Source organism: Tursiops truncatus, chromosome 2 (genome assembly GCF_011762595.2).
Source record: "Tursiops truncatus isolate mTurTru1 chromosome 2, mTurTru1.mat.Y, whole genome shotgun sequence".
Lineage (NCBI taxonomy): Eukaryota > Metazoa > Chordata > Mammalia > Artiodactyla > Delphinidae > Tursiops > Tursiops truncatus.
In genome coordinates, this window is record NC_047035.1 from 59,875,718 (window position 1) to 59,895,336 (window position 19,619).

Genomic DNA, 19,619 nt, shown 5'->3' on the forward strand with positions numbered 1-19,619 from the left:
CACAAGTCTAAGCCACATTTATTTGCACATGTATAGTAATGGGCAACAGATACTCCAAATTTATACAAATTTATAAAACAACAAAGTTAATAATCATTTGGTACCACTTGCGTGTTATCTTGCTTACAGATTCAAGTGTAGATGAACTTCCTTCATTTTGTAAACTTTCATACAATACTTACTAAAACAAAAATTCTTGAAAACACATTGGCATGTTTCAGTTATGGCCAACACAAAAGTTAAGACAAGACCACAAACTCAAAATCCAAGCTTAGAATATACTTTTCTACCTCTCTTCCCTAGAAAGTGACTTTTTTTCTTTAATAGATGTATATGCTATATCACACAAGTAACCAAGGAGACAAAAAATGATGCTCCCATAATCGTAAAGAAAACTCCAACCAAATCATACTGTTTTAAGTTATCTACCAAATATATGGTTTAAGTATGAGAAATGGGGAAATGCTTAGATTAAAATAACAAGGGAGATTAGAAAGAAATGGTAAGTGATTTTAAGGAGAACAAACTATGTTCCCAACAAATCTGCAAAGATCTGACTTTGACAACTCAAAATAATTGTCTAAGGCAAATAAATGTGAGGAAACCTTCAAAAACATTCTAATCACGTTCAATATCTAGTGATAAAAGCTGAAAATGATATCAAGAGAATACTTATTATACAAGCGTCAACAAGGACATCCCAAAACTAATGAAAGAAATGCACATTTATTTCTACAAAAGCAATGTATAATACAGAAGGGAACAGACTTAAAGATTTACCTATTAAAATATACAGATTCTTACTGAAGAGTATAGGATATTTAAAAAAGATGACAAGGGATGTTAATTTTTTTATTATTATTGTTTTTACATATTTTGGAACCTCACATAATTTTGATAAATAACTCTTACAAAATTATGCAAAAGTACAAGAATGTCTGGTAAACAAACAGTCTGTATTTTCCAAAAAAATTTTTACAACATGCAATTCTTAAGGCAGCATTCTCCTTACAAGGAAAGGTAATCCTTTTACTCATCAAGAAATCTTCTGCTGCAAAGAATAGGCTAAGAAAGCCTGGCTTCTTCCATTAACGCCTTTTGTCTTTCCTGTCTGATTTTCGGTCTCTTTCACTTCTTGAAGATCTTTTGCCTGATCGACTACTCTCTGATATAGACCTCTTTCTGTCAGACCGGGAATTCTTATCCTTTGATCCTTTTGTATCTCTACTACTACCTCCTTTTGAAGATTTGTGACTTCTTTCTAGTCCTGAAGCATCCCTTCGCTTCCGATCCACGCTCCTTCTGTGCTTTCTATCTCTGTTATGTCCCCGTCCCCTACTCCGACTTCTACTCTCACTACTACTAGTAGTGCTGCTGCTACTGTCTCTACTGCTGCTGCCACTTGTACTGGAACTGCTACTGGAACTACTTCGACTACTGCTACTGCCACTGCTGGAACTGCTTCCACTGCTGCTACTGGTTGAACTGCTACTAGAACTACTACTGCTACTGCTTCGACTTCTACTCTTGCTGGTTTTATTTCTAGCTCGACCTCTACTTCTGCTCCTCGTTTTGGTTTTGCTCTTGCTCTCTGAATGTACTGTCAAGACTGGTTCTACTATCACCTCAGTGAGTTTTACGGATTCTACAGGAAACTCCTTCCTCTCAGGTGGTAAATGCCCTTGCTCCTGAATAACCTGAGGTGGTGGCTGTGAAACAGCTAATGGCAAAGTCTCAGGCTGAGAGAGAGGCTGGGGCTGGAGTACTGGTTGGGGTTGGGGTTGGGAGTGGGAGTGGGAGTGGGAATGGGAATGGGAATGGGAGTGGGAGTGGGAGTGGGGCTGGGGCTGGGGCTGGAGCTGGGTCTGGGTCTGGGTCTGGGGCTGAGGCTGAGGCAGGGATTGAGGCTGAGCCACAGGCTCAGGCTGGGGCTCAGATTCTTTTTCTTCCTTTTCCTCAGGCTCATTTTCCATTTCTATAGCACTAGCATTCTCTTTTGCAGGAGAAAGAGATTTACATTCTTTATCTGGCTCAACTTCAAATTCCATCTCTGGCTCCAATTCCTTGCTAGTTTCATTTTCTGAAGGTTCTATGCTTTCAACTTGGTTGATTTCCATTACCTCCTGCTCAGCAATTACATTTTTGACACTCTCGACCATCTCCAGCACATCCATAACTTCTTCAGGCTGACTATCCTGCTGCTTCTCACTTTCCCTTACCTCAGTTTCCTCCTCCAGCTTAACTTCCATTTCCTGCTTCTGTTCCTCCTCCTCCTGTTCTTTCTCTGCATCACTATGAACTACACCTATTTCCTTTTCCTCTTCCTCGCCTGCTTCCTCTATTTCTACATCATTGTGCTGATTACCTGTCTCCTCCAACTCTTCCTCTCGCTGAGCCACCTTACCCTCTTCTTGTTCCGACTTCTGTTCTTCATTACGCACCACTTGATGCTCTTTTTCCTTCATTGATTGTCTTCTAGGCCTAGCCTCCATTTTATTTATTTGTTCTGCAAATTCGATGCGTCTACCTTCAAATAAAGCTAAAGGATAAAAATTTACACGTGTAAAATATACTATGATTTAGAAAATTCAAAATCACAATTTGACACCTGGTCACAAATTGTCATCGAGCTTATCTAAACGTCTTTTTTGTAAAGAGATGACAAAAGACTGATTACAGCATGTAATTACAAATTGATATAAGATGACAAAAGCAAAGATCCACTGGAAACCTATACACTAAGAAATTAGCAAAACCACACCACGTTATCTAACTGACGGAAAAACAGGATAATCTTTTGCTATTTTACTTCATACTAAATGAAGAAAATAAAGCTTCTTTCAAACAATCAGTTTTATGGTATCATATCATGCATTAATTTTTTTGATCCCAAGGAGACACAAATCATCTAATCACCATCTTAGTAGTGTCTACCTTCCATGTGTGCTTCCTCTATGGACTACATCAATGTTGACTTTTTCTTGATTCATCAGCATTTGTATCTGGCTACTAAGAGTATCAAGCAAAAGAGAAAGCTCACTCAAATGCTTAAGAAATAAACATGCATTAAGCACCATCACCTAATATACAAGTTTCCAGTTAATATCTATCATGAAACAAATGCTCCTGTACTCCAAACACATCAGCATCTTAGAATATCTTTCTAAAAAGTTAACTATTGAATCACAGATGTCACAGGAAACAAACATGTATGTATTTGTGTGTTACCTTACCCATTAAGGAAATTTCAAGGGACCTCTTCATTTATACTTACCATTCATTTTTCTCTGTGACTCTTCTATTAGTTTTTGGGTAGCTGGACACATTCTTCCAGGAATATAGAACAAATGGGGCTTTGTTTTAGTTCTTATATATTTAATTATCTTGGCATTATGCTCATTCCATTCTTCTTGCTAAAGAAAAGGTAAAAAGGTCAGCACTTTTGTCAACATGAAGGATTACCAATCTTAGAATTTCAAAATATACTCACCAGCTGCGCAAGCTCAACCTTCTGTTCCAAAAGCCGCAGTTCTGTCTGTTTAGCACGCCTCTCTTCAAACAGTTCTCTCCTCTCATTTTCAACCTGCTTTCTTTCTTCTTCTGCCTGCACTTCAAGTTTCTGTTCAATTTCCTGGCGTCTCTTTTGCTAAAGATAAACAATAATCTTTAAAAGCTTATTATACATCCTGATTATGTGAAATATCACAATTTTACTGTTGTCTGCAAACATGTTTCACATCTGCAATTCAGGACACCAGCTAATTCAAACTTGGCATTTGAGGTGGACTGTAATTTCCCTTCCAGGAAATGGGGACTGAAGTCTTTTCATGTATAAATCTAAAGTTTAAAGCCATTAGCTATAATATCAGTAAGTGTTTTATTCCAACATAATTTATGAAAGAACCTTACCTAAAAGTTAACCTGAAAAAGAAGAGTACTGTCTTTATAGGTTATCTTCAGCTATTCTTTCCAAAGCAAAGAATTTGAGACAAGTGATGTCCTAGTGAACAAAGTAACTAACAAACTAGTCAACTGTTTTTAAAAATCTACAAAATAAAAAAATCTACATTCTTCAAACGTTGATGCTTTAAGTTTTTATATTTTCTAATAAAGTTAACATATGAAAGATGAAATAAAATAACTGAATTGTTATCTTTCACTATAGTTCTCCCGAGAAGCAACAAGTTTGTGTTCAACTCCAAGGACACAATTTTGTAGCTTTAGTAAAATAAAAACTTCCAGGAAAATGACACAGTTAAATAAACTCTGGAGGGCAGGGAATATAATTTATGCTGTTGCTTCTGGAGTGCCTCTGAGTGTGTAAGTCTTAGAAATTATAATTATTTAATAAATTACGATGATTAGTAAGTTCAACACTGTTTGAAAGAAAGCACTCTAAGGCCTAAAGAAATTAAGAGACATGTCCAAGACCACAAAATGAGATTGTTATAGAGCTGAAACCAGAATCCAGGTTCTCCTGAATCAGACTAGGCTCTTTAAACCACAAAGCAAAGTTCACTAAGTTATTTTAACAGCACCTCAAAAAGAACCAGTCAACAGTATAACAACTTGAGAAAGTTTTAAACGTTTTTGCTTGGCTTCATTTTAGGCTAGCAATTAAATCTTTTCCTCCTCTCTTTTTTTTCCTTAGGAAATATTAGTAACACGCTTTATGAAGCTTACAGTTAAATCTTGAGAACTTTTCAGTGTTTAAGAAATATGTCATCAACTACTTTGATAGCTTAAATAAAGGAAGCAAAGGAAAAATTGCATAAATACCCTTTCGGTAGCAACAGTGGATTCTTGTTTAAATTTCTGAAGGGTGCCCATCAACAAGCCAAATATTCGTCGGTTCCTAAAGAACAGAAAAAAAATCCAATTTCAAAAGGTTCCACTTCATTTAAGCCTGCCATTTCCTAAAAGAAGCATAGCATAGACACTTGAACAATTCCTTAAATTTTCTTAAAATTGCAGTATTTGACAAGAGTTGTTTTCCTCCAGAAAGATACTTAAGATACCTTTGCTTTCCCTTTTCATCCATATTTTGATCCTGGATAAGGTCTCTCCGTGTGCGCTCTTTGGAGGTAGCTACAACTGAAGACTGCAAAGCTGGCTACAGGAGAAAAGAAATTTCAGTTATTTAACTAGCATACAGTGGCACTCCTTTAAATGTACTAAGGTGAAAATACTATATTCACCCTCTATGAAGTTCTTTTAATCTCAATTACCTTCTTAACATCATCGTCCTCAGGGTCGCTTTCTTGGCGTGATTCTCTCCGAGTCCGACGCTCCCCGCCCAGCCTGACAAAGGAAAATGAATTTAAAAGGACCAATTCAAACTCTGATCTCCTATACGTCTCAAGCTGGTTAAGTTTTTGTAGTACAAGTCAGAAAAGTAACCCAAATTATTTTCTCAATATTATTCTTCTCATGACCTTTACTTTGGTAAAGTTTCTGTTATTGTTAGTGAAGAATTGAGTTTTGAGGGATACCGGCTGTCTCAGTTCAAATACCAAGGAAACAGACTCAGGGTAAGTGCTATACTACTCAATTCTAATACAACTTAATTCAACAATATTTATTAAATTTTTATATTTGTATGCTACCTCAGAAAATGGAACATACAACTATGCCTTCAGAAACTTGTCCTCTAACATACCTACTGACTGCCCCTTCAAGGTCTCTCTGTTTGGCTGGGGGTCCTCCTCCAATATCTGAGAATCCACGCCTGCAAAAAAAAGGGCCAACATAAAGTAAAGCACTTGGAATTTGAGAAAAATGGTATTTCCATTTAAGGAAGATAATTTAGTTGCAATAAAAAAAAAAACTTCCAGTTAAAGTAACCTTAAATTGGCATTTACTTCAAGATGCTTTTGTAGCATTTCTTTTAAAACTATGAGAATAAGTTAAGTGTGCACATAACTGGTATAGTTACTATATTCTTCAATGTCTAGTTTTGAATGCAAATGAAATTCCAGGATAACTCTGCAGAAAACTACAGCTGATCACAGCTTCAAACAAACCAAACATTTCTAACATTGGCTCGACCACGAAATTTGTTTAAATCATTTCATTAATTTAGTGTAGTAAGTACCAATGAATCAAAATTCTAAGGAAATCTTACCTCAGCAATAAACTACCACGTCCTCTACCTCCACCAGGACCAGAAAGGGCCAGCAATCTGGCTTGGATGGGCCTACAAGATATTTACAAATCAGTACAAAAATCGTTTCTAATAGCACCAAATATTTTAACGGGTGCGGTTCATCATCAAAAGAAATTAACCAGAAAAGTTCGAAGATGATGGTTTCAAAACCCACGTGTTTGAAACAGGACACTAAGCACTTTGTTAACTTCCTGATTTTTCCACGACCAGTATCACAGAAATTATATTTACCTCGATGCCACTACACATTAACAAGCTTGAATCAGGTCCGGATTTCGCCAACCCAAAGGAAGTTGCACGTGGGCAAGAGCCAGGGGGCGAGGCGGCCGGACCGCGTCCCGGGAGCGTCTCCGGGCCAGCCCCGAATCGGGTGGCCCCGGGAGAAGGAAGGCTTTGTGCTGCAGTTCCGGGCCTGCAGGGCCGAGGGCGGGAATCGGCAGTCTGGGCCTTCCCGCTGGACGGGAAGCCATCCTGGCGCACCCAGGCCCCGCTCTCCTTCCTCACGCACCTGAGCTCCAGGACTTACGGTGGGAGCCTTGGAAATTCCCACCTCACCGAGGACGGGGTTCCACGGCTGCCCCGGGAACAGGCCTCGATGTTCGAGTCCTCTCAGGACTGTCCGCCCTCACCGCCCCAACTCACCCCGGCTTCGTGGCTGCCTCTCGGAGCCGGCATTTCCCATCCGCCCCTCACCTCACGTCATTCGGATCCCGCCCGGTGAGCTTGCGAATATTCTCATCCACATTCTTTAAGCTCTCTTTGGCCTTTTCTAGCTGCTCCTGCAAAGTTCTCACTGCGACCGCCATCTTCTCCCTGCAGCAGGCTCCGAGACTGCTCTCCAGGCCACGCCTGCTTGTGTCGCGCCGCGAGACGCGAGAAGACTGACTGCTGGACTCAGCCAATGGAGATAGGAGTTGTATTTCGGCCTCAACCACTCAGCAACCGGAAGGGGGAGAAGCTGCCAGCCTTTGTGACTCTGGGCCAATGAAAAGTCCGCCAGACGGTCGCTTCCCTCCCCGATTAGCTGTGGGTGGCTGGGCTCGGCTTCTAGCGCAGAGTCGGGGCGGATTTGAGAGTCTCTGGGTTCCCGAAGACGTGAGTTTGCGGGCCGGCTCTTCTGGCGGGGAGAGTGGAGTTTTCCAGCCCTTTTAACCTGTATATGACGGCCTCTTATCGTTTTACCATCTGTTCCCCGCAGAGTAGGGTGCAGGCGAGTCTTTTTTTCCCTTTTTCCCGGGTAAATGATTTGATTAGGACAGGGTGCGGCCGTTCTGTTGGTGCGCATGCCCAGAGAGGCAGTGGGAGGGGCGCAGGCTTCTCTTGACTAGGTTAAGCTCAAATGAGCAGAGGGAAGCGAAAAGTGAAGGAAGAGGAAAAGTCATTCATCATAATAGCTAACAATTGCTTTGTGTTGTACTCTGTGAAACATTTCACGTGCCTTATCCCCCACAGACCAAAAGCGTGAATAAACTGCCTGTTAATACTGATAAGGAAATACCGTAACTGTCCCCAGGTCACGCCGGCCCAGAATCATCATACGATCGATCAGACTATGTGCAAGGCTTTACTACAATTAAAAAAGAGACAGAGACAGAAAAGACGTGCATTAGCCTCTACACCGGTCTAGAGCTGGTTGGTTTAAAATAGGGTCTGGGGGAGCAGCGCTACTGTTAGCTGTGTGTGTGTCGTCCACCTTCTGGTTCTGCTCTACCCGCACTGCCAAAGTGAGAACCGGCTTTGTTCCAGAAATGTATTTGTAAATTGTAGATCACTAAGCATTTTCCCACAGAAACAATATTATCAATAATCCTTGTGTTCTCATCCTCCATCTGCAGCCAGTCATCCTTGCACCAAGCATTAGCAGGCCAACTGTATTTAATCTGAGTTACCATTTTAATTCATCCAGCAATACTTAAAAGCCCTTACTGTGTTAAGCTAGACTCTGGAAAAAAGCCTAGAACAAGATAACTGTGGTTCCTGCTGCCATGTAGTCTGTAGGCTCCTCAGGGAGCAAAGATCATTCATGTACTTATTCATTCAACAAATATTTATGGAACTCCTGCTTTTTGCCAGGCACTATTCTAGGCCCTTGGATAGTCAGTGTACAGTAAAGATATCTGCCCACAAGGAGCTTGGAGGCAGGAAGAGTGAGGAGACATATGATAAGCGTAAGTAAATTACATAGCATGGTAGAAATGGGTTAAGTGCTATAGAAAAAAGGAAAAGTAAAACTGGATAAGAAGGATGAGTGTTATAAATAATTACATGACTCTGGGACTTCCCTGGTGGTCCAGCGGTTGAGACTCTGTGCTTCCACTGCAGGGGGCTCTGGTTCGACCCCTGGTCTGGGAACTAAAATCCTGCATGCAGTGTGGTGTGGGAAAAAAAAAAAATTACATGATTCTGATTGTGAGCATACTTTGTCTCATTGATCCTTATTACAATCCTGTGTAGTAGGCAGTACATGAAACCTGAGAATGTGGTAATGGTACCACGAAGTATAACAATGTTTCCATGGGAGATGCTTCTAGAGTTAGCCAAAAACGTAGGATCTATTCTTACTTCCGTAGACTATTACTAAGATCCTGGGAAATTTAACATAGTCTAATTTATGGGGGATAATCAGTAGGATGCCATATTCAACATTTAGTAATGCTCAATAAATATTAGTTTCCCCTTTAGTCTCCAGAATATGCAAAGAACACCATGTTACTGTGGTTTGAGAAATTGACCTTGGTAAGTGGCCAGTCTTTTGCTTAATCTTTGACCTTGATGGTGGTGATGAGGGAGAATGCAGTTGGGACATAAAGGACCTGATTTCACATGTGGGAAATTGTAGTGCTGGAAAAAAAGATTAAGATTGCAAAATACTCTTCAAAATTAGTGTTTCTTTTCAAAGGGTTAGGTGAAACTTACATGCTTGATTTTATGAGGTGATGGAAAAAACGGATCCAAACATTAGAAGGGGATATGAAAGGGTATGAAGAGTTGAGAGGTTATTGTTAACAATTTGAGAAGACTCGACATATTACTTCGGGGGAAACAATGAATTAATTGGGGGAAAAAAATCTGCTTTGTAAATTACTAAGAAAAGATCTAATCATAGGCTAAGCATCACGTTTAAGACAAAGTTTGCCAAATTTAAGACGTGCATATGATCTAACATATGTATTCGCATGTCTGTAGGGGTTAAGTCCCACATCCACCATAGATTCTTAGATGAACTCCGTCCCAAAGTGACGTCGCATTTCTGATGTCTTTAATTTGTATTTTCTGATTCAAATTACCTTGTGCTTTGCTTACTCCATCCTTCTTGTCCCTTGTACCTTACTCCCAGTAAACCTCCTGGTGGTCAAAACGGCTCTAAATCTTTTTGTACACCCAGGCTTAATCCAAAATGGATTGGGATAATCTCTCAATATACCTAAAGTATATAGCCCGAAAAATGACGATTTATTCACTTAAAACAATTGTATTTATTTATTTATTTAGGCTGCACCAGTTCTTAGTTTCTGCATGCGGGACCTTTAGTTCCGGCATCCAGACTTAGCTGCCGCATGCATGCGGGGATCTAGTTCCCCGACTAGGGATGGTACCCCGGACCCCTCCATTGGGAGCGCGGAGTCTTACCCACTGGACTACTCGGGTAGTCCCAATATTCGCTTTTTTTTTTACTTTTCATATTAAGCAACATATGGCAGAAGTGGAAGCTTTTGATGAAGCTAATAGAAATTCTTGTCGGTTCTAACATAGCTAATCAACACAGAGATGGCAGCGGGAGGTCCCGTCTTATTTTACCACCTCCCGCGCCGGCCGCCTTCCATGTTGTAGGGGGAAGAAACCTTCCTCCTCTCTGGGCGTCAGCGGTTCACCCCGCGGAAGGAACTCTATGACCATAGAGCTGGCGGAATGCCGGGGTAGAGGAGACCGGAAGTTGTTTTTTCGCCTCCCCCGCCCAAGGGCCGGATGGGGTCTCCGGGAGCTGGGTTTGGTTCCCGCTGCTGTCAGACCCTTTCGTTTTGCCCAAGGACTTAGTGGTCCTAGGGTGGGCTCGCCGCGGCCCCCGGCTCACTCCGGTATCAGCCTTCGGGAAGCTGAGTGAATTCCTCGGTCTCTTAGCAACGAGGGACGGGCTGCGGACTGAGCGAGCGGCGGCGGCTCAGCCCAAGCTGCCCAGGCGCTAGCCGGAGCTCCGAGCCCGGCCCAAACGGGAGCCTAAACCCGGAGCTTGGAAGAATAAGCAGGAAATGGCGGACGAGGCGTTGTTTTTGCTTCTGCATAACGAGATGGTGTCTGGAGTGTACAAGTCCGCGGAGCAGGGGGAGGTGGTGAGTGCTGCCACACGCCCTTGAGGTCCTTTTGCGGTGACACTCCTTGTTTCCACTCAGTTTTCTTTTACCCCCGTCCCATCACCACTCATCGCCTCCCGAAGTGTAGGCAGATTGGTCCACCTTAAGGTATCTTAAGCCTTAGAACCTATCAGCTGTCTTCAGTCTTTCATCCTTGGCTCTTTCGTATCTTTTACTATTTGATACCTTTTTGTCCAGTCCCATATCTGTGTGTGGCACGCCACAGATTTTTTGTTTTGTCCCTTCCATGTGTTGTCCCTACCATGATTTGCGTCAGAGTTAACTGCTGATTTTGGCACCCCTACTTAATTCGGCTGTCACTTCCAGCACTTCCCAGTCGTCCACTGGACAGACCTCTCCCAGCCTGAGAATCCTGTCCCTCCCTCCCCATCCCTAACCCTCAGTAACACTCCAGGCAACTCAAAGAAAGAGGGCTAATGAGATAATTTAAAAGAATATTTAGTGTCCATTATATGTCAGAGCTAGTTGCTAGGGATATGGTAATGAGCGAAACAATGGCCCCATCCTCCTGGAGGTTACTTCTAACGTGTGGTAGTCTTCATTCGCTAATTGATTCATTCAGAAAATATATTAAGCGTGTATGTGTATTGTGGGCCTGACATTGTTAGATGAATAAGATAAAGTCCCTGCCTAACAGTCGTTGGGGAATAAGGGTTCAATGAATAATTAACGTATTGGGTGGTAATTAGATATGGAATCATGGAGTTGTAGGATTTTATAAATGAAATATTACAAAGCCATGCTCAAGTCAGAAGCTCTAGTTTCTATAATGCTATTTGATAAAGAGGGGTGGAAAGTGAGGGCAGGAAAAGCATCCTAGGCAAAGGTAAAGTCATAGAGGTATGAAAAAGTGCAGTGCATTTAAATATGCTTGAGTATTTCACTGTGACTAGATTGAATAGGTGGAGAGTGAGAAGTTTTGAAAGCTGAAGCTAGAAAGAGGTCTGTATGATTAACAGACATGGACCTTCTCAGTGGAGGATTTTTAAGGAGGAGAATTACATGCTCCATTTGCATTTCAGAAAGATAAACCATTATTTGGGCTGGAGAGGGAAGGTCCTTGTAGTGAGAAGACCCATTATTGGAGGAGTCCAGGCAGGAGATAATGAAGATCTGGATAACGAGAAGAGGAGAGAAGGTTTGAGAGATAGGAGGTAGAATCTCTAGAACTTGATTAGGTATAGGAATGAGAGTTGAAAAATTATCCCCAGGTTTTTAGCTTGAGCCACTGGGTTGGATGGAGAGGGAATAAAGAAGAAAGAGGTGATGATAATGAATTATTTTGAACAGGTTGAATTTATGGCACCTGTAGGACATCGAGGAAGAGGTACTGTCAGTTTGTAAACTATAAGAAGGATACTGGCTGTTTTGGGTACTATAACAAGAATGCCACAGACTGAGTGGCTTATAAACAACAGAAATTTATTTCTCACAGTTGTGAAGGCTGAGAAGTCCAAGATCAAGGCACCAGCAGATTCAGTGTCTGGTGAAAGCCTCCTCCTGGTTCATTTATGGATGTGTTTTGGCTGTGTGCTCACATGGTGGAAGGGACTAGCTAGCTCTCTGGGGTCTCTTTTATAATAAGGGCACTAATGCTATCCTTAAGGGCTCCATCCTCATGACAGAATCACCTCCCAAGGGCCCTACCTCCTAATACTATCTGGGAGTTAGGATTTCAGCACACTAATTTTAGGGAGATATTAGTAGGAAGACATCAGGAAGAGTATTGGAAATGAAGCAAATTCTATTCCTTTTTTTTTTTTCTGGCTGTGCCTTGCTGCATGTGAGATTTAAATTCCCCAACCAGGGATTGAACCACTGGACCACCAGGGAACTCCCCCAAATTCTATTCTCATTCAGATCCATCTGTAATAGAGATTTTTTCCAAGTTACAAACTTTTGACTTTATCATCATCCACAAGCAATAGTTAATGTTTTGCATCTGTGCTAAGTGCTGAGTAGCAGACATTTGCTGTTTGTGCAAAGTCAGCTTTCCTTATACCCTTTTCCCAAAAGAATAATTAGCAACACACCTTTTGTTTTTTTTTTTTTTCTTTGCGGTACGCGGGCCCCTCCACTGTTGTGGCCTCTCCCGTTGCGGAGCGCAGGCTCCGGACACCTAGGCTCAGCAGCCATGGCTCACGGGCCTAGCAGCTCCGTGGCACGTGGGATCTTCCCGGACTGGGGCACGGACCCATGTCCCCTGCATCGGCAGGCGGACTCTCAACCACTGCGCCATCAGGGAAGCCCCAACACACCTTTTTTAATCACAAAACCTCTGCTCCCCACCCCACCATGTGTGCAATCAATTCTCTTCATTCTACTCTTTCTACTTTCTTTTCCTGTTCCAACTCTTGCCCAGGAAAACCTTTTTTAAAAATCCCTCTCTTTTTTCCCCCAATGGATTAGCTAAAATAAAACAGCTGTTCTAATCATGACTGATAATTCTGAGACATGTGCTAGTCCTATAAGAGAAAGGAAATCCATAAGTTTTGAATCATTTAAACTAAAAACAACTTTCTTTTCCTATTGCAATTTGTATATGGTGGGGAAAAAATTTTAAGTCCATATAAGCAAAAGGGATTTTTAAAAAGTTATATGGTAGTCCACAGGGCAAGATGGGAATAAAGACAGACCTACTAGAGAATGGACCTGAGTTTACCGGGAGGGGGAAGGGTAAGCTGGGACAAAGTGAGAGAGTGGCATGGACATATATACACTACCAAATCAGATAGCTAGTGGGAAGCAGCCACATAGCACAGGGAGATCAGCTCGGTGCTTTGTGACCACCTAGAGGGATGGGATAGGGAGGGTGGGAGGGAGGGAGACGCAAGAGGGAAGAGATATGGGGATACAAGTATAACTGATTGACTTTGTTATAAAGCAGAAACTAACACACCATTGTAAAGGAATTATACTCCAATAAAGATGTTAAAAAAAACAAAACAAACAAAAGTTATGTGGTAGTCTTGATGAGTAGAATCCATATTGGAGTCTAGGTGTATGAGGGTTTGTTAGTGTCTCTACTTCGAGTGTGCTTCAAATTTTTCATAGTAAAAAAATGTAAAAAAGATATAATCCTATCATCCAGAAATGGTTTTTATATATCTTTTTAAACATAAAGTCATAAGTGTAAGTGAAATAAAGGAAAAAACCCAATGTTCTCACCTTCCCAATCAATGATTTTCAAACTGTGCTTGAAGAGGAATTAAGTCTAAAAACTGAATAATTGGACATTTACCAATTTATGGAGAATAGTGTTTTTTTTAAGGTTAATGGATAAAATATTCTTAGGTTTTTCTTTAAAATTTGGTACTTTACCTAGTGAGCACTCACAGATGCCAAAGTGAATGAACAAGTGCAGCATCAGAAGGTCTTTCCTGGGGCTTAATTCAAAAGCTCATGTGATCAATAGCTAAGATTTGAGAATGTCTGCATATAAGCATATTTCCTGCTTATCAGTATGTTCCTGGGTTCCTGTTCCACAAAGAGCATCATGACTTACAGGTACTCATTCTACCTAAGCAAGTTTGGGAATGGGTGTGGAAATTAACAGAATGGTGCTGAGTGGTCCAGTAGAGAAACAACATGATTTGGTTTTTACAAAGTCTGTACCAGAAATACAGAAGATAATCAAAGGAAGAAAAAAAAAACTAGAGATGAGATCACTTGGAAGGCTCTAACTGAAGACCAGGAGAGAAATGAATGCTAAGAGCTACTTAAGCAGTCAGGAGAGAGAAGACGGATTTTGAAAAGCATGTAGATAATAGGCTCCACAGGACTGCAGTGTGTGTGGAGGGCTGGGAGCAAGGGGGTGAAGAAAATGGAAGTTTTCTGGTTGTGGTAACTAGATAGATGGTGGTGCCATTGATGAAGTTAAAGAATTTTGGAGGCAGAGCAAGCTGAGAATGTTAAGATAATATCATTTGAATACACCTAATTTGAGGGGCCTGTGGGACCTCTGGATGGCTGTGTCCACTAAAGTCTACTAGAAATACAGGTTTAATAGTCAGCCCCATTAGTAGCATACATGGTTCCTTAGAATAGAGTTCAGCAAATAATGAGGCCTATGGTGGTAGCGGGAGGCAAAGGCTTCAGAATACATAAAAATTCTTGCCCTTTTGGAGCTGTATTCTAGGAGAGGGTGGAGATGAAGGGACATGAGCAATACAAAATTAGTAAAATGTACATTAGGTTAAATGGTGAAAGAAGTTCCTTGGAGACAAGCAGGGAAATGAGATAGAGCATCAGAATCACTTTAGGAGGGGTTCTTAAAACACAGCTCGCTGACGCACACCTACAGTTTCTGATTCACTAAATTGGGGGTGGGATTACAGAATTTGCAGTTTTGACAAGTTCCCATGTGATGTTGATGTTGCTAGTCTTGGGACACAATTTGAGAATTACAAGGATAGAAAGTTTCTGAAGTGGAATGATACTGTATTTTAAAAGGTTGAAATGAGCTTCATTGAGATGGTGACATGTGAGTGAAGACTTAAAGTGAGTGAGTTGGTCATGTGAATATCTGGAGGAAGAGCTGCCTATGAGATTGGAGCCTGCCTGGCATGATTAAGAACAGCAAGGAGATCAGTGGAGCTGGATGGAGTGAATGAAGAAGAGTAGAAGGTTGAGGCCAGAGAGGCACAGGAGTCTGGATTGTATAGGGCTTTGTAGTTCATCCAGAGAATTTTGAGTCTTCGACTTAGGGGTGGTATTTAAAGCCTTAAGAGTGGATGAGATTGTCAAAGGAAGAGTGAAGCAATTGCATGATTCCAGGCATAGGAAGGTGGGGTCATCAACTAAGACATACTGAGAAATGGAAAGCTTGGATGACTGTAAGAGACATTTTGAAGCAAGGGACGATAGAACTTAGTGAAGGCACAAAGGGAATGACTGACAGAAAAGTCAAAAGCGATACCATGACCTCAGTTTTATAACTGAGGAGAGGAGTTGAAAATGGAAAAAGCCAGGGAAGGTGAGAAGAGTAATTGGGAAGGGGCTTTGGCATTTCTGAAAAGTAGTAACAGTTCCCTGTTTATCTTATTGCCTTATGAAAATGATTAGTACTAAGAAAATTCAAGTATGACTTGTAATTCACTTTTTCTTACAATGTTTCAGTGAAAAAAGTATAAATATTTACATTCTAGCATTCTAAATTTATTCAAAACTGTTTTTAAATAGGAAAATGGACGCTGTATAACTAAGCTGGAAAACATGGGGTTTCGAGTGGGACAAGGATTGATAGAAAGGTGAGCAGTATGGATTTGAAAATTTTCTTCCAGGTAGGTTATGAACAAAGATGATCCATTTCAAAAGACTGAATAAAACTTGAGACAATTTAATTTTAATTCCCAAACTTTATTTATTCTCTGTTCTTTAATTCACAGATTGAAATTTCTTTTTAGGTCTGATGCTATTTTAACTCAGTTATCCAACTTTCATGTTTTAATATCTGAAGAAAATATGTATCTTCTATGTTTTAGACTTTTTTCCTGAAAACTTTGGTATGCTGAAACAACCATCTAAAATCTTACTGCATTTCCTACTTAAGATCTAATATGTTCTTTAACCTAAATGGAATTTTGTTTAAATGCATACCTTAGAGTCTCTGTTTATGCATGTAATAATCTTTCAATTTATAGATCAATTTTTTTTAGTATTCCTTTCTTACTATCTGAAATAGTTGAACTCTGATTATATTTTATATAACAATACCATGATTATGCTCAGTTTTTTTTTCTTAATGTGCTAATTGTACCTAAAATTGCTGCGTACTGTTAGACTAATACACCTTTAGACTAATTTTAGCCCCCAAATTATATAACAGAATGTGAATCCATTGAGATGGGATCTACTTTGCTTGGTGCTTATCACTTTATGACTGTCAGTAAATGTTCAGTGCTGTTGTGGCATTTGAAAATTAGTTAATAATCTGCCCCTCCTGCTTTCTTTGGAGGAAAAGTACTGTGTTACTTCTAGTTGATCTTTTTAGGTTTACAAAAGATACTGCAAGGTTCAAGGATGAGTTAGATATCATGAAGTTCATCTGTAAAGATTTTTGGACTACAGTATTCAAGAAACAAATTGACAATCTAAGGACAAATCATCAGGTATTTAGATAAGGCCTATTTTTTAAGTCCTTTAACTTAATATAAATGTATTTTAGTGATTTACTTACTATGTAAAACTTAATTTCTCGTCAACTTTGGAATGTTTCTCTTACATGTTATTAATACATCATTACTTTTTTTCTCTAATAGGGTATAGTGAATAAAGACCAAGAGACAATTATCAGTAGTTATAGCTGTCCCTTTCCCTCAATTAAATTTTAAGTTTTAAAAAGTAGCAGATGTCAGAATGATAAAGGTTTTATTATTTCATTATTATTACTTATAATATGCAGAACCAGAAATATATCACATTTTTCTGAAGGCTAATTTAGAGAGCATATTTAACTCTTAAATAACTCTTACCTGTTTAGTTGCTGTCATATTTCTTATTCTTAAAATATTTTGTTAAAATAAAAATAGGTTGCATGGAAAATCATGCATAAAATAGATTTTATAAAACTCAAGGAAATATTTGGAGTATATTTGGCATTTTAATAAGGTATAAAAATGAAAATAATGTATCTTGTAGCTACCAATAGAATTCATTTTTTCAGATAACAGTATCAACCTTAGCTTATAAGTACCTGAAATGCTAATAGGAAGAAGTGACTATGATTTTTGGCTTTCTAGGTATGAGTTAATAACATATAGCTGCTAATTTCACCCGGACATGTATTTCTGATTCTTTCGCACTAGACTGTGTTCTTTAAGGATAGGAACTGTCTTAGGTATCTTTGTATCTTCAGTATCTTAAAGCATTCAATAAATATTAGTGTTATAAAATGCTGAACTCTTCAGCTTGAACATTACAAAACTTCTTCATATAAAGAAAATTTGACCAACAGAAAGGAGAGTTTTAATAACTTTAAAAAGTTCTTAAATTGTTTTGAAGGGAAGAGTACAGATTACATTGACTTTGGATGTTTTTCTATTTTTGGAACAGGGCATCTACGTACTTCAGGACAACAAATTTCGCCTGCTTACTCAAATGTCTGCAGGAAAACAGTATTTAGAACATGCATCAAAGGTATTTAATGGAATAGAAGTTCGGGGTTTTTTTATTATGAAAAAAGTAGAACCATAGGGAAAAGTACAATGCCAATCACAATAGACTTTTGAATTCAAAATATGTTTTTAAATTGTTCCTTTTGTTTAAACACTTTTCAATGAAATAGGAGGTGTTCATCATATTGAAACAACTTACATTAACCTGTAGCTAAGTAGGCTTATGATGACCAATTAAAGAAACACTATAGTTTAAATGCCATTAAAAATGTAGATTAATGGTAGATTCTCGAATACAGTATGGATACATCAGAAAAGATACTCAAGCTTAAAAAAACTGGTATTAGCTATGCAGAATTATTCACCTCAGAGTTCATATTTACAATCTCCATCAGTAAATTTTAAAAATGTTTTAAATATAATTAACATTTGTTTCTAAGAATACATGTTTTGTGTTAAGTATATCTGTGTTTCTAGGTTTCATGTATTTTTTTTCAGTCTCAGGTAGGAATCAATAAATAGACCAGATGTATTAAAGAAAAGCTGACAAGTTTTAATGTAAGGGTTCCTTTGAAGTGGTTAAAATATCTTGGGCAAGCATAGCTCCAGTGGCGCAATCGGTTACTCTGCGGTACTTATAAAATACCTTGGTCAGTATGTATAAACTGCTGTTTATCTGTAAAATCTGTCCATATCTAAATTATCTAACACAAAGGCAGTTTGGTGTAGTGGAAAGAGTATGGACTTGGGACCAAATAAATCTAGATTTTAAGCTAACTCCACAACTTATAGGTTTGTGACATTGGGTAAGTTACATAACCCCTCTGGACCTTCCTTAGTATCCTTATTAATAAAATTGATTATAATAATACCTATATTATAAAGAATCTCTAGGTTCTCTCCCAGCTTACAATTTCATGACTCCATATCTGATTACTTATCAGTACCCATTTATTTATATTAATTATAAAATAATAATATTCTATATTATTCATAGATACATAGTAGTGTTGTTGAATATCATGCAAAATGTAGATAATAAAAAATTTCTTGGATTATTTGATTTTTGGTTCTCATTTTTGTCCTGGCTGTCTCTGCTATGGCATAGTCCCATTTCCCTTCCTTGTTTCCATATGACAGGGTTTCTCAACATTGGCACTTTGATATTTTAAACTAGGTAAGTCTTTGTTTTGGCAGGCTGTAAGTCTTGAACAAGTCAGGATTCTTGGTTGTAGAAAGCAGAAACCAATTTTGATTGAATGGAATAATAATTAGTTAGCTTACAGAACTGATGGGAAGGCTCAGAAAACAGGCAAGAACCATGGGAGCAGGAATTCCCTCATGGTCTAGTGGTTAGGATTTGGGGCTTTCACTGCTATGGCCCAGGTTCAATCCCTGGTTGGGAACTGTGATCCCTTAAGCCGAGCAACATGGTGTAGCCAAAATTAAAAAGAACCATGGGAGGTTAAAGCAGCCAGAAAGCCCAAATCACTCCACAAGGAGGGTCTATTTAGAACCCTTCAGGCAGCACTGAAGGTAGACACAAATCACCTCTGCTGCCTCTGGAACTAATTCTAACCGGTTTCCAGCTTGGTTTTGTCACAATCATGATTTTCAATGATTTGAAAAATTCTTCCACAGCCCTTTCTTAAACAGCAATGACTTATTAATATCAAGGTTTAACTATCATTTATCAATAGCTTTACTATCTTAGTAAATCCTTAATATATTTTACACTTTTTTTTTCTTTTTAGTACTTAGCATTTACATGTGGCTTAATCAGAGGTGGCTTATCAAACTTGGGGATAAAAAGTATTGTAACAGCTGAAGTATCTTCAATGCCTGCCTGTAAGTTGAATTCACATTTCTTACAAATGTTTTTAGCAATTATTTTTCAGGTCTGGTGTTTTTTTTGTTTGTTTCTTGTTTTTGTTACTTAGAGAACATTTAAAATGCTAAAACCATTTC

The 19,619-nt window shown here is 39.2% G+C and overlaps 2 protein-coding genes across 6 annotated transcripts in view; one reads left to right on the forward strand and one right to left on the reverse strand.

Moving 5' to 3' along the window:
• On the reverse strand, positions 1 to 7,017 carry PNN (pinin, desmosome associated protein). The gene is made up of 9 exons (XM_019923988.3): positions 6,860 to 7,017; positions 6,125 to 6,196; positions 5,660 to 5,728; positions 5,229 to 5,301; positions 5,019 to 5,113; positions 4,780 to 4,855; positions 3,491 to 3,646; positions 3,275 to 3,413; positions 1 to 2,539 (listed from the first exon to the last, which is right to left on the reverse strand). Exons 1-9 carry the CDS (start codon positions 6,970 to 6,972, stop codon positions 1,089 to 1,091), a joined length of 2,244 nt encoding a protein of 747 aa, XP_019779547.1. The 5' UTR covers positions 6,973 to 7,017; the 3' UTR covers positions 1 to 1,088.
• Positions 7,018 to 19,619, forward strand: part of TRAPPC6B (trafficking protein particle complex subunit 6B) — a 14,409-nt gene continuing 1,807 nt past the window's right edge. The window contains exons 1-6 of one of the 5 annotated variants that reach the window (XM_073800537.1): positions 7,321 to 7,376; positions 8,240 to 8,334; positions 15,718 to 15,785; positions 16,529 to 16,646; positions 17,590 to 17,673; positions 19,406 to 19,499. In XM_073800537.1, coding sequence (XP_073656638.1) covers positions 8,326 to 8,334; positions 15,718 to 15,785; positions 16,529 to 16,646; positions 17,590 to 17,673; positions 19,406 to 19,499 — 373 coding nt within the window. In that variant the 5' untranslated portion in view covers positions 7,321 to 7,376; positions 8,240 to 8,325. Of the gene's footprint in view, positions 7,377 to 8,239; positions 8,335 to 10,096; positions 10,495 to 13,998; positions 14,044 to 15,717; positions 15,786 to 16,528; positions 16,647 to 17,589; positions 17,674 to 19,405; positions 19,500 to 19,619 lie in introns of those variants that run through there. The other 4 variants (XM_019923993.3, XM_019923995.2, XM_019923997.2 and 1 more) reach the window with 4 other exon arrangements.

Excerpts from the sequence above, each read along its gene's own strand:
- PNN (XM_019923988.3), bottom strand. The coding sequence starts at position 6,972 with ATGGCGGTCGCAGTGAGAACTTTGCAGGAGCAGCTAGAAAAGGCCAAA. Across the intron at positions 6,197-6,859 it reads CGGGATCCGAATGACGTGAG|GCCCATCCAAGCCAGATTGC; the intron begins GTGAGGGGCGGA and ends AATATCTTGTAG. Across the intron at positions 5,114-5,228 it reads AGGACGATGATGTTAAGAAG|CCAGCTTTGCAGTCTTCAGT; the intron begins GTAATTGAGATT and ends TTTCTCCTGTAG.